This window comes from Epinephelus lanceolatus, chromosome 20 (genome assembly GCF_041903045.1).
Source record: "Epinephelus lanceolatus isolate andai-2023 chromosome 20, ASM4190304v1, whole genome shotgun sequence".
In the NCBI taxonomy this organism is placed as follows: Eukaryota; Metazoa; Chordata; class Actinopteri; order Perciformes; family Serranidae; genus Epinephelus; species Epinephelus lanceolatus.
In genome coordinates this window covers 34,155,649-34,167,712 of record NC_135753.1, presented here as the reverse complement: position 1 = coordinate 34,167,712, position 12,064 = coordinate 34,155,649, and the positions used below count along the sequence as shown (strand labels likewise).

Sequence of the window (12,064 nt, the reverse complement as noted above, 5' to 3'; positions counted from 1 at the left end):
AGATGGCGCTCATGGTTTAAAGAGAGAGGCTCAAAGAATGGCAATTCAGTGTGCTTTCAACCTTTTGTTGAATAAAAAGCGCCATCTAGTGGGCTCATAAGAAAAACAATAAAGCAAATGCTTCATGAGGCTTCATTTGGCCATCACTACAGACTAGTTGACAATGAAAATAATCGTTAGTTGCAGCCCTACTCCACACTGAAAGCCAGATTAAAAAGATAGGTCTTTAATTTACTTTAAAAATACCAACAGAGTGTTAGCCATTCTAATATCCAGAGGTAACGAATTCCACAATTAGATTATAAAGTCTTTATTGTCCCCGAGGGGCAATTTGATTTGCAACAGCAGTAGACAACCAAATTCACACCATAAAAACAGTACAATACATATAAACATAAATAAATACAAATAATAGGTTTCATCAGGTTTAAGGGCATAAAAACATAAAGTTTGGTGACAGAAAGTCACCAGTACTTTTATGGGACACATGAGGAGCATTTAAAAGTTAAGCAGTGGAGGAAGTTAGTGATCTGACAGGAACGTAAAGGTCATCTAAAGCTTTATAAACTTTAACTTTAAAATCAGTTCTAGAAGATACAGGCAGCCTGTGTAGTAGTCCATTTTCCTTGTTTTAGTCAACACTCTGGCTGCAGCGTTCTGTACTAGCTGTTTTCTTATTGACTTTTTGGGTGTAAAGGGAACTGCAATAGTCTGAACAGCTGGTAATAAAAGTGTGAGTGAATATTTCGGCATCTTTCTGGGTTAAAAAAAAGGTCTGCAACCTGATTTCCACTTTCACAATGGCTACTTGTCATCCAGGAAAAGCTGTGAATTAATTATAAGTGATAATATGATTTTTCATAATCGCACCCCTTCCACTGTCTGCCATTGTCAGGCTGGTGTCCCTGGAAGAACAGCGCCCTCTGCATGTTGCCTGCTGTAAACAATTCAGCACAATCACCCAACACACCTGACCTTGTTGCAGCAGTGTAACAGTCTGCTAATATTGGCAGTGGTTTCTTTTTTTATTGAATGTTAATGTACACTAGCTCATACTTAATGCTGTTAAAATGCTGCACACGGCACATTAAACCACGATTCAGTGAGTCATCTGTTCCAGCCAATTAATTCTAATGCCTCTCATTCTCTTCTCCCTAATGAGATTAAAAATTTGATATTTGTTTTTCAGTAGCCTGATCATGAGCAAAATATGCCTGCTAGTAAATTGTTGTCATGAGAAATGAGAAAAATGAAAATGCTCCCCTGCTGCTGAGTTTCTGCTTCGCCGTCTAAGGAAAAAGGTCCTTACTGTTGGTGACAATACGCAGTTATGTTAACCACTTTCACTTGGGTTTGTTTGAAGAGTTTCAGGCCTCGGGTGTGTGAGACGGCAGGATGTGATTTCAGTCTGTGAGGTTAGCTGATCGTCTCTGACATTACATCAGTAGTGTGCACATCAAAGGCACCTGAAGGCACCTGGAGGCGAGCAGGCTGCCACCATGCACTGCTGCTGAGGGAGCCCTTCTTCTAATCTTAGAGAGCAGACAGTGATGTATACACCTGTGACCGGGTACAGCCTGTTCTGCACAATGTCTGCGATGTCCTTTGTGTTACACAAGATACCTCGTGCTTGCTGCATAATATTATAGTGACATTTTGTTTCTTATAAAGTACCAAACCACACTTTTTTTAATTAATCTATTTCACCTTTGTAACCTATAATTTTGCTGCAATACTTTCACAGTATCTATCGGACTCCTCTATCTCTCTGTCCGTCTTTAAACTCTCTCGGTTAGATATGTCCTGCACATGAATTATTGATGTTGAGGGACTGAGCTGCTGTGCTGGAGGTTTTTTCTGCTCCATTACTGCTCTCCCACTGGGCCAAGAGCTTTACCTGTCAGTTGAGCTCCACTTCACCCCCGCTATCACAGAGTTGCTGAAGCTATTTCACTAACCCCACCCCCAAGTGTCTTACAGTACAGCTGTGTCTGCTGACACTGGTCTAAGTAACACAAGCTTAACTATCAGTGAGTGTAGTCGATGTTCAACCATGTGACAAGCATGTTGGTTTAAGTATACTGATGTCTGTAGGGTTCAAAATGGGTGCAAAATAAACGTATTTCGGTTTCGGTATTTCAGTTGGTTCCTTTTTCACGTACAGAGTTTGAACGGGTTTCAGCCAGACGATTGAGCTGCTTCTGCCCTGACAACCACCTACATGCAAGAGCATTCCCCAAAAGCAAAGTGTTTTTAAAAAGTGGCTGCTGCCGCTATGGTGCACAGCTGCAACGCTGGGCAGGTGCTTTGGTGAACACTGGCGCAAGTGCTAGCTCGCTTTTACCTGCATACTGTAGCAAGGAACGGAAATCACTTACATTACCAACGATTTCTTCGTATTTGGATTAACAACCCATAATCTGAAGTTTGGGGAAAATATTGTCCCAGGCCCAGTTTTTCTTCTAGTTGTCCTTGTAAGTTGCTAGCACTGTAGCTGTGGGTATTCTCACACCAACACTAGTCGCTCCTCCATCTTGTCATCTTTGTGCCTCCATGATGCTAGCTAATAGATCAGCCAGGCAGAAGTTCAACACTGTGAACTCAATGTGGCAGAGCGAAATCTGTGCACGTGCACATGGGAGGGAACTGCTTCCCCTTCCCCTATCGCTGTGTTAGAAAAATTGCTTCCCCTCTGCCCCCTTCTGGAGGCGTTGAGTTACTGCACAACTGTGTGAAAGCCCCAAGTTAGTCCTCCAAGCTAGGAAATAGCTGCACTAACAAGATCAGAAATCTGCAATAACATTTTTTGCCGACATTAGATATGAAACAAAAGCCAGTGACTGAATTGTATTAAGTTGCTATGAGCTGTCAATTCATGGCTTTTAGGCAGCTGGCAGAAGAAAGAATTATCTCGGAGCCTGACCGGCAAAGCCTCTCTTCCTCTGAGGAGCTATCTCACTCAGACTCACCCTGGCTCTGTGTCCGCAGCTGCCTGTACCGGTGAGCAGCGTGAAATTGAGGAGTGAAACATGCCTTTACGGTTAACCAAACCACCCTGAAAGAAAACTAATTTCGGCGACTTGTATCAACAATCTCATTCTTTTGGATTTTTAACATAGATCGGCCAGTAAACTGAGATCTTCGGCTTCCTTTTCACCATGACAGTCTGAGATGTGGTCCACAGTACTGCCAATGCTGCAGCAATCCATTCATGGATCTTATGCTCCATCTTAACCTCAATCGTTGACCAGACTACATCAACTCACTCCCAGAATACCACGGTGCTGATGCTCATCCTAGCTGTAGTGATGATGACATAGACCCAGTGAGCTTTGTTGTTGTGGTAACGGTTATGTTTTCATATCACTCTCCCGCCTCCCAACATACAACACCCTGTACTTTTTGTCTTTTTTGGCGCTTGTGGACAACCAGTTCTTTCTTTGCCGTAGATTTCTTAGGGAGGGAAAGGTTAAGAGCACACATACACCCTGTCTCCCAAAGCATTTTCCATGAATTGCTGGATTGACAGATGCTCTTGTTCCGTTTAACTTTTGCATTTTCCCGTCTTTTTCTCTCTTGCCTTTACAATCGCTCTACTCTTTTATTACCCTTGTGTCTCTTTTCACACTCCTTCTCCACTTCCTTCTCCTCTCTGCCGAGCTGGACCAAATCTTCAATGTCATTTTATCTCCCAGTTGCAGGTTCACTGCAGTAGCTGCTGTGATTTTACATCGTGCTCAGGTGCATCCATAATCTATTGGACACATGCACAGTGCATCCTCTCATTGTCTGAGGCTGAGTAGCTCCCATGACTCAACAGGCTGACCTGTCTAAGCCAGCTTCGACCTTTCAGAGCATTGTACGTGAGAAGCGGAAGGTCATTGTTGATCTGAAGAGGGGCTGTTTTTATCCCTGTAAAGGTCAGCCATGAGTTGTAATGACACTGCATTAAAAGCCTAGTGCTGTATAGCTTGAATTATTTCAGTCATGGTCTGCTTGCTGAAGAGACTTGTATGTATTTTGGCCAAATCATGAAAGGAATCGCTGTGGGACAGTGAGATCTGCCTTTAGGCATTTTAGTAGCTAGCCAAGCTATTGTTCTGCAAAAACATTGGGCTCAATATGAGCGCCAAAACAATCAGTCAAGAGCATTTAGCATTTACCTAGAAGGGTCTTACCCAGGACAATGCATCTTCCCACTATCTGTTTGTGTGTGGTGCTGCCAAAAAGAAGGGAACGGGGGTGCACTGTCGTTGCTTGGCTCTGTGTGTCTGCAGGGGTTGGGTGGTGGGTGGGGGCTCCCATGGCGCTCCTCAGAACTGGGTCAGAGGGATTAATTTCCTGGCCTGGTCGTTTCAAGCTAATGGCAGATTAGCATGGGAAGTTTCACTTCTAAACAGCCCCTCCACCCACAACCCTCAGCCAGGGCTGGAAATGAAGCGGCATGCTGCTTTTCACACTTCCGGACTCCGTGAGTGTGTGTGTAGAGTGATGCCCCCTAAACTGTGTGTACATATGCTTTCTGTCTGACTCCCTGCTGATCGTGTGTGACCATAGAAACGAGAGGTCGTTGTGGGCAGTGGCCATGAGAATATCTGGGTGGAACATTGGTCGATATGAATCCTTTAGATGTAGTCTGACACAGCTGAGAGGTTTCACCAACCAGTATTTTTCCATTCAGCTCAGTGATTTTAGAATTGATTTATGTGGCAATGTAACATTAGAACACATTCTTAATCTTACAAATAAAAAATGGTTACACCAGTTGTTTTTTGCAGCCTTATTGATCAGGTACGGCCGCTAGCTTATGGTGTTAGGTTGTGCGCTTCTTTGTACTGGAAGTGGGGAGGTTAACTGTACATTTGCCAAACTAACCTATTAGTCTTCATCCTTGGAACATTCTCCATTATGAAACCAAAACATACATTACGAGAACAGTTTACACAAAGCATATATCTCACTTCTGTGTGGTTCGTCCAAGTGTTTTTGAATGTAGAAGAGTTGCTGTAGAGTTCTTTTCAACCATAATTGCGCATATTTCAGTTTTATGGGCCAGGGTTTCTTCACATTTTCATGGACAAAATTTCAAAACTTTCAATTGATTTTTCTCTTTCCCCCTTTCACACTAACAACTGATCCAAGATTACAGCAACAATTTCATTGAACACAACAATGTTCCATGACTTTTCCAAAACTTTCAATTGATTTTTCCAAGCCTGGAAAATGTTAATACGATATTCCATGATGTTTCCAGGTTTTCCATGACTGTGGGAACCCAACAGGGAAAAAATGTCCATGCAGTGGACAGGCTCAAATGGGGCTAGGGTAGTGTTCTGTATAATGGACATTATGGAGTTAGTTTGCTGATTTGGCTCATCTCTTTTGTGCTACATTGCGTTTTAGCATTTTGTTGAAATGGATGCTAACTTCAGGCACTCTCATGAAATTGTTTGGAGAAAGGCTGTAATGTTAACCAACACATATTTGCTTATTGCATTTTTACTCCTTCCTTTTGAAGATTCTATGAGTTGCTCAGACTGGGAGACTGTAAGTGTGTTCCCATTCACCTCTTTTTACGTGCATTTTCAATTTGCGTGTAAGAAAACCTGGGTGGAAATGCGAAGTTTATACGTTCTGGAGAGGAGGAAAAGTTGGTGTATCGATAAAAAGTAAATGCAACTAAATGCAATGCAATCAGATGTAGTGAATAAATGACGTACAGTCATGATGCACCAGTATTGCAAATGCCAATCTAAGCTCTCTTTGTTGTTGTCGTTTTGTTGTCTCTGGATGACTTCTAGCCATAGACGGTGTAAAAACAATGGACGTAGCCACTGTGATATCACCCACTGGTTTATAGACTCCTGTAGTTTGGCAACATATTTGGATGGTGGAGCTGTGGAGGAGCGAGGAGTGGATCTGATTCATAGGCTGCAATTACACCTCACAAACAGCCTGTCACTCAAGGTGACGACGCCTTTCAGTATTCACAACTTTAACCCCTAATAAATTTAAAAGGATGAGTAATATCAAAATTCAGCCTGCTGTACAGTTGTCATAAATGGGAAAATTAGCTTTGGAGACCAAAATGGTTTTTCGCACCAGGCCCTAAATATGATTATTTCTGCTGTGGAGTTTTGCATCTTAACATGTGGGTCTAGGTTTGACTGGCACTTTTAATTACTCGCAGCACCCTCTCCTCCTGCAGTGGCACCTGATTGAAGAATTAGCACCACATACTGCTTATCTCAATGAAGCAACTCCCAATATTCACAGCAGTAACAGTAGTGGATGGAGAAGCGCATAAATTTGCATTTTCTTTCACAGATTTTCTGAGAATTTGCGCTACATTTGGATGGAAACCCAGCTTGCAATGGGCATTTTTTCCTGCATATTCTGACCGTCAAGAGCTTGAATGACTGATCAGTTAATTGAAAGAATAATCAACTGATTAATCAGTAATGGAAATAATTGCTAGCAGCAGACCCAGTCCTAAGAAACAGACTGTGCTGCTTTGACACTGGAGGGCCAGGTTCAAATCCAGTTAATGATGTACTTTGTATGCCCCTCACAGGCTCCCGTCTGTCCTGTAAAAAAGACTAATAGAAGAGACACGATGTTTCTGTCTGTCTCACATTACTGTCCAACCTCCTCTGGCTGTTGTGTTTGGGTGTTGCCGGCACCAGTGGACCTTTTAATGTGCTGGAAGTGATTTTAATTAGGTTTCATACAGTGTCTGCAGGCTCTTTATCTCCTCCCCTCTCCATCTCATCTGCACCTTCTGTGCTCGTATTTTTATCAACCTTCCATTGGTCCCAGCGAAGCCTGTCTAAAGCTCTCCAAGCTGTGCGGTCTCACCATACGCCACACAGTTATGACTGCAGTATCTTGCGTGCCTGCCAACATTAAAGCCTTTTTAAATTGCATTCAGGGGATCCAGATTTTGTCCTTGCAAGATTTAGTAAATTTTGATGTTGTTTTATGGGTCTGTACTTTGATTTTGGAAATAGGTTTTTGCATCAATCTGCTCATTTTAGCAGCAGCATCAACGAAGAATCTCCTTAATATTATATTACTCTATCTGAGAAGAATAAGAAAAGCATGTTCCCAGTTAGACTAAGCCTGTGGACAACACTATAAACAGTATATATGCTGCGTCTTTTTCTAAGAACCCTCCTTAGTCATAAAGTTTTTATGACCCAGAGGAGAAAGCCCAGAAAGTTTAGGAATTCTTGAGTCAGCTATTCAGGGAGTTGCCACATTCTGCAGCTCTGCATTGTTTCCTCAGGGGATGTTTTCATGCTCAAGAGGATATTATGTCTGCTCGTGTAGCTGAGCCTGACCACATCACTTTCCTCTCTTCCTCTCTTGTGCCCTACCTCCTCTCCTCATCTCAGCATTGACAGTATGGAGGAAAATTGTCACAACACTGAAATTGTACAGCACAACAGAAAAGCTCGCTTGGCTCATCCCCAACTTTCTCTCCTTTCTTTTATAGGTATTGGAAAGAACGTCATCTGTGACCGGACAGCAACGCCTCTGGATGCCTTCCGGATGATGTCAGCGGCCCAGTACTACCCCAAGTTGCTGAGCATTATGGGGAACGTGCTACGTTTCTTACCGGCTTTCGTTCGAATGAAGGAGCTGTTGGAGGAGGGGTACATCGGGGAGCTTCTGGTCTGTGAGGCCCAGGTAGGACAAAAACTAATGCTTCTTAAAATGGAGATTTTTTTTCAGTCGCTTTATGATAAAATCAACAATGTGATACTTTTTCTAAGGTTAGTTTCAGTTACAGCAGCGCCCACAGAGCTGGCAAGGAATCAGTGCCTTGCTCCAAGGCAAATGAGCAGCACAGGTACTTTCTGGGATGAGATTTGACCCAGATACCACGGAAACAGTTTCATTTTTTATGCCGCTGCGCCAACTGTTTGTCCAATTCTTGTGAACACAGTATCAGAAGAACACCTGAAAGGGAATTTCTTTTCTTTTTAAATTTGGCACAAAAGTTCTCTTGAGCTCAAAGATAAAGTGATCAAATTTTGGTTGTCAAAGGTCAAGGTCACTGTAACCTTGTCCATCTTATTCTTGTGAACACAATATCTCAAGAACACCTTTAGGGAATTTCCTAAATTTGGCATAAATGTCCACTTGGACTCAACAATGAACTGATTAGATTTTGGTGGTCAAAGGCCAAGGTCACTGTGACCTTCAGAAAGCATGTTTTGGGCCATAACTAAAGAATTATACAAGCGTCTAATAGGATATAAATTCATGAAGTGATGACATTTTATATCCAAAGGTCAAAGGTCTGCTTCACTTTGACATCATAATGTTCTGTAGAAATATTTTCTGGCCATTACTCAAGGTCATATCTCAGGAACAGAAGGGGAGACATTTGGTCAGATACTTCTTGAAACTGTGCTGATTGTGTAGATCTTCTGTGCTGCCAGGTTGAAGATGTGTATCATTGTTTTAGAACAGGTAGCTTCTTTGCAGCAGCATCCATATTTTAAGCACTGAAAACTGTCTTGGCTCCATATGAGTCTGGACCAGACATGGATGTAAACTAACTGCCACTTGAGTGGTTCATGGAGGCGTACAACTGTGAGGTAGTAATTCTGGTTGTTTTTTGCTGTCCTGATCACAAGTGTATAGAAGACTTAATACAGTATCAGATCTTCACAATTTATCCTCTTTGCCCTACAGGTCCACAGTGGTAGTCTCCTGGGAAAGAAATACAACTGGAGCTGCGATGACCTGATGGGAGGCGGCGGTCTACATTCAGTGGGCAGTTACATCATCGACCTGCTTACGTTTCTGACCGGTCAGCGTGCAGCAAAAGTCCATGGCTTCCTCAAGACCTTCGTCAAACAAACGGATCACATCCGGGGCATCCGTCAGATCACCAGCGACGATTTCTGCACGTTCCAGATGGTACTGGAGGGGGGCGCCTGCTGCACCGTCACACTCAACTTCAATGTTCCAGGAGAGTTTCGGCAGGAGGTGATTGTTGTGGGGAAGCTTGGAAGGTTAACGGTCACAGGGACTGATCTGTATGGACAGAAAAACAGCGGTGGCGGAGGAAACGGTGGAGGTCCTGAACTTCTGCTCAAGGACACCACGCCTCTTGAGAAGGCCTCCTTACCGGAGAAGGCCTTCAGTGACATTCCTTCTCCGTATCTCACCGGAACCATCCGTATGATCCAGGCAGTGCGGCAAGCCTTTCAGGGCCAGGACGATAGGCGGACGTGGGACGGGAGGCCTCTGACGATGGCTGCTACCTTTGAGGATTGTCTTTACGCTCTCTGCGTGGTGGATACAATCAAGAAATCCAACCAGTGTGGAGAGTGGCAGAACATTGTGGTGATGACAGAGGAACCAGAGATTAGCCCAGCGTATTTAATCAGCGAGGCCATGCGGCGGAGTAGAATGTCGCTCTACTGTTAACATCCGGCTAATGCGCTGACCCCTTTAAAATGGCCGAACGTCGATGGTATGAAGGTGGCACCAGAAAGGCCTTTGTGTTGGAACTTTTACAACTTCTGTATTGCTACTGTTACAGACTGAGAGGTTACACCACTATGATTCAGATAGTTCCTGACTCCCTGCTTCAGCAGTAGAGGACAAGCAATGTGATCAATAATCAGAACTTTATTTATAAGGAAGCCTTTCCTGTTTTCCATTTTGACAGAAGACTTGAGTCCTTCCAGGGAGATGCACTTGTAAATCAAACAACAGAGACCTATAGTTCTACAGTGGAGGCAGATCAGGAAGTGAACCTAATGCTACTGTGCTCTGCTTCACCTTAAGGGTATTGCGCCTCTCATCTCTGCTTCTCTTCTATGTGACTGGGTCTGGGAGACAACACCTTACACTGTGGGTCCAAATGAGGACAGCCAAGGAAGAACGATAGTACTCAGTTCAAACTGTGCCGCTGTATTGTTGCTATAGTCTGAAGTACTTGCTAGTTTTACCAAGTGAATGTTTAAAAAAAAATCAGTGTGCTTGCTAGCTTCAGTCTCTGTCTGTTCTGTATGCTTTCTCTGTGTGTGTGAAACGAGAGAGAAAAGAAATCAATAATTTGGCTGGTGGGTTTTCGGAGGGCTTTAACTTCTCGTTTACGTATGCAATATATCCAGACTGCAGTCTTTTATCTTCCAGCCTGGAGTAAAGGGTTAAAATACACTATGGTATGCCTTTATGCAGTTATAGTAGCCTGTTTGCGAGTCTTTTATGAGTGGCCAGTGCAGTGATAACTTTGATGTTCTTATTTATTTCATGCTTTTTCTATTGTCCTGAAGCATGGCCAGGAAATACACTGAATTCTGTGTGGCGTGTGCATATCTGCACCGAGCCTTAAGTGTGGGTATTCACACAGTCTTGCACTAAGTTGCGAGTAAATGCAGAGCAATGCGGGGGATTTATCTCGACATTGCAATGCAGTGGGTCACACTTGCATCAAGCTACGGTGATTTAGGATTTAGCATGCTTTATAAAGCTTCTTTAACATGCACGGTGAAGTGCAGGTTTGTCAGTATGCAGCACATGCAAGTTGAGTTTGGATCCACACCTTGTAGTCTATTAACTGTGCAGCACAGTGTGGTTGATAAGGGGGTAGATGAGCATTTCTTTCAGTTTCTGTTAGAGGTGTTAAACATTATGGATGGTATTATTCCGTGTTCCCGTGAACATGTCCTCTACTCTCTCTGTGGTACTCGGCCCCAAACTTTGATTTTTATTGAAGATGGAAAACCTTTAAAGCTCCACCAATCAATATTTTTTTAATAACAACAGGTCGAATGACTGTGTGATGGGACAGGGTTCACTCCTAGTAATCAAGCCACTGAAAATTACAACCTGACTCTGCTGTTCCCTCCAACTTAACGTATTGTTTAGCATATTTCGGCTAATTGTTTCAGTTTTATGGCCCACAACTTCGCTGCTTTGGTTCACTCTTACGGCCCTCATCAACTGCTATTTCCTTCAGAAAAAAAGAGCTTTAACTAGAGTGAATATTTTGGACTTTCATTCATCAGATGGCCAGAAACAGTCCAAGTAAATGCTACTGTTGCTCTGTGTTTGCCAATTTTTGCTATCACGCTTAAAAACACAAATACAAGCGTTAAGTATAAAAAAAACTAGTTTCCTAAAACATTTTTTTAGCTAATATTACCCAAACAGGAGTGAACATTTTTAGGGGCTAGTTTCAGCTGTTGAATAATACACATTGAGCATAGAGCAGAGCGATATGGAGAAAATCGGATATCACGATATTTTTTCCAAATACCTCGATATCTATATTGCGTCAATATTGTTAGGCTGACTATTGGTGCTTTCAGAAAATATTTCCGCAATGAGATTTTTGATAAAAAATCAACAGTAATATGGATGTAATGACTATATCTAGTCTCATATTACAATGTGGCGGCATGGTGATGCAGTGGTTAGCATTGTCGCCTCACAGCAAGAGGGTTTGTGGCGGGTTTGAACCCCAGGAATGGATGAACCCCTCTGTGCGTAGTGTTGCTTGTTCTCCCCGTGTCAGCGTGGGTTTTATCCGGGTGCTCCGGCTTCCTCCCACAGTCCAAAGACATGCAGGTTAATTGGTGACTCTAAATTGTCCGTGAGTGCGAATGGTTGTCTGTCTCTATGTGTCAGCCCTGTGATAGACTGGCGACCTGACTAGAGTGTACCCTGCCTGTCGCCCAATGTCAGCTGGGATAGACTCCAGAAATCTTACAGAAAATCCACCCACTCGTTCTGTTCTACTTCCCGTCAGTCACATCAGAAGGCCAAAACAAACCATCAGAGAGTATCTGCAAATCCAGTTTTACCTGAAGTTTGCTCTCATTCTGTACAGGTGAAAGAACAGTGCTGACCTACAAGCCAAAAGATTGATTCTCTTTTTACGCATCTCTGTTCCCCTGTGTGGTTTCAAGTTCTTAAACTGTGCTGAAATACTATCTATGTAACAACTACTGAAAATGTACATAATGAAAATATAAAACAACAATACGTGTTTGTCTAAAGGAATAAACAAGTACTGTATGTATTTTATTTGTAC

General features: G+C 42.9%; 1 protein-coding gene across 1 annotated transcript in view; it reads left to right on the top strand.

Moving 5' to 3' along the window:
• gfod1 (glucose-fructose oxidoreductase domain containing 1) overlaps nucleotides 1-10,881 on the top strand; it is a 45,464-nt gene extending 34,583 nt beyond the window's left edge. The window contains exons 2-3 of the mRNA XM_033639109.2: nucleotides 7,499-7,692; nucleotides 8,707-10,881. Of these exons, the coding sequence (XP_033495000.1) occupies nucleotides 7,499-7,692; nucleotides 8,707-9,447 (935 nt within the window). The 3' untranslated portion in view covers nucleotides 9,448-10,881. The remainder of the gene's footprint in view (nucleotides 1-7,498; nucleotides 7,693-8,706) is intronic.
• Nucleotides 10,882-12,064: the final 1,183 nt, after the last annotated feature.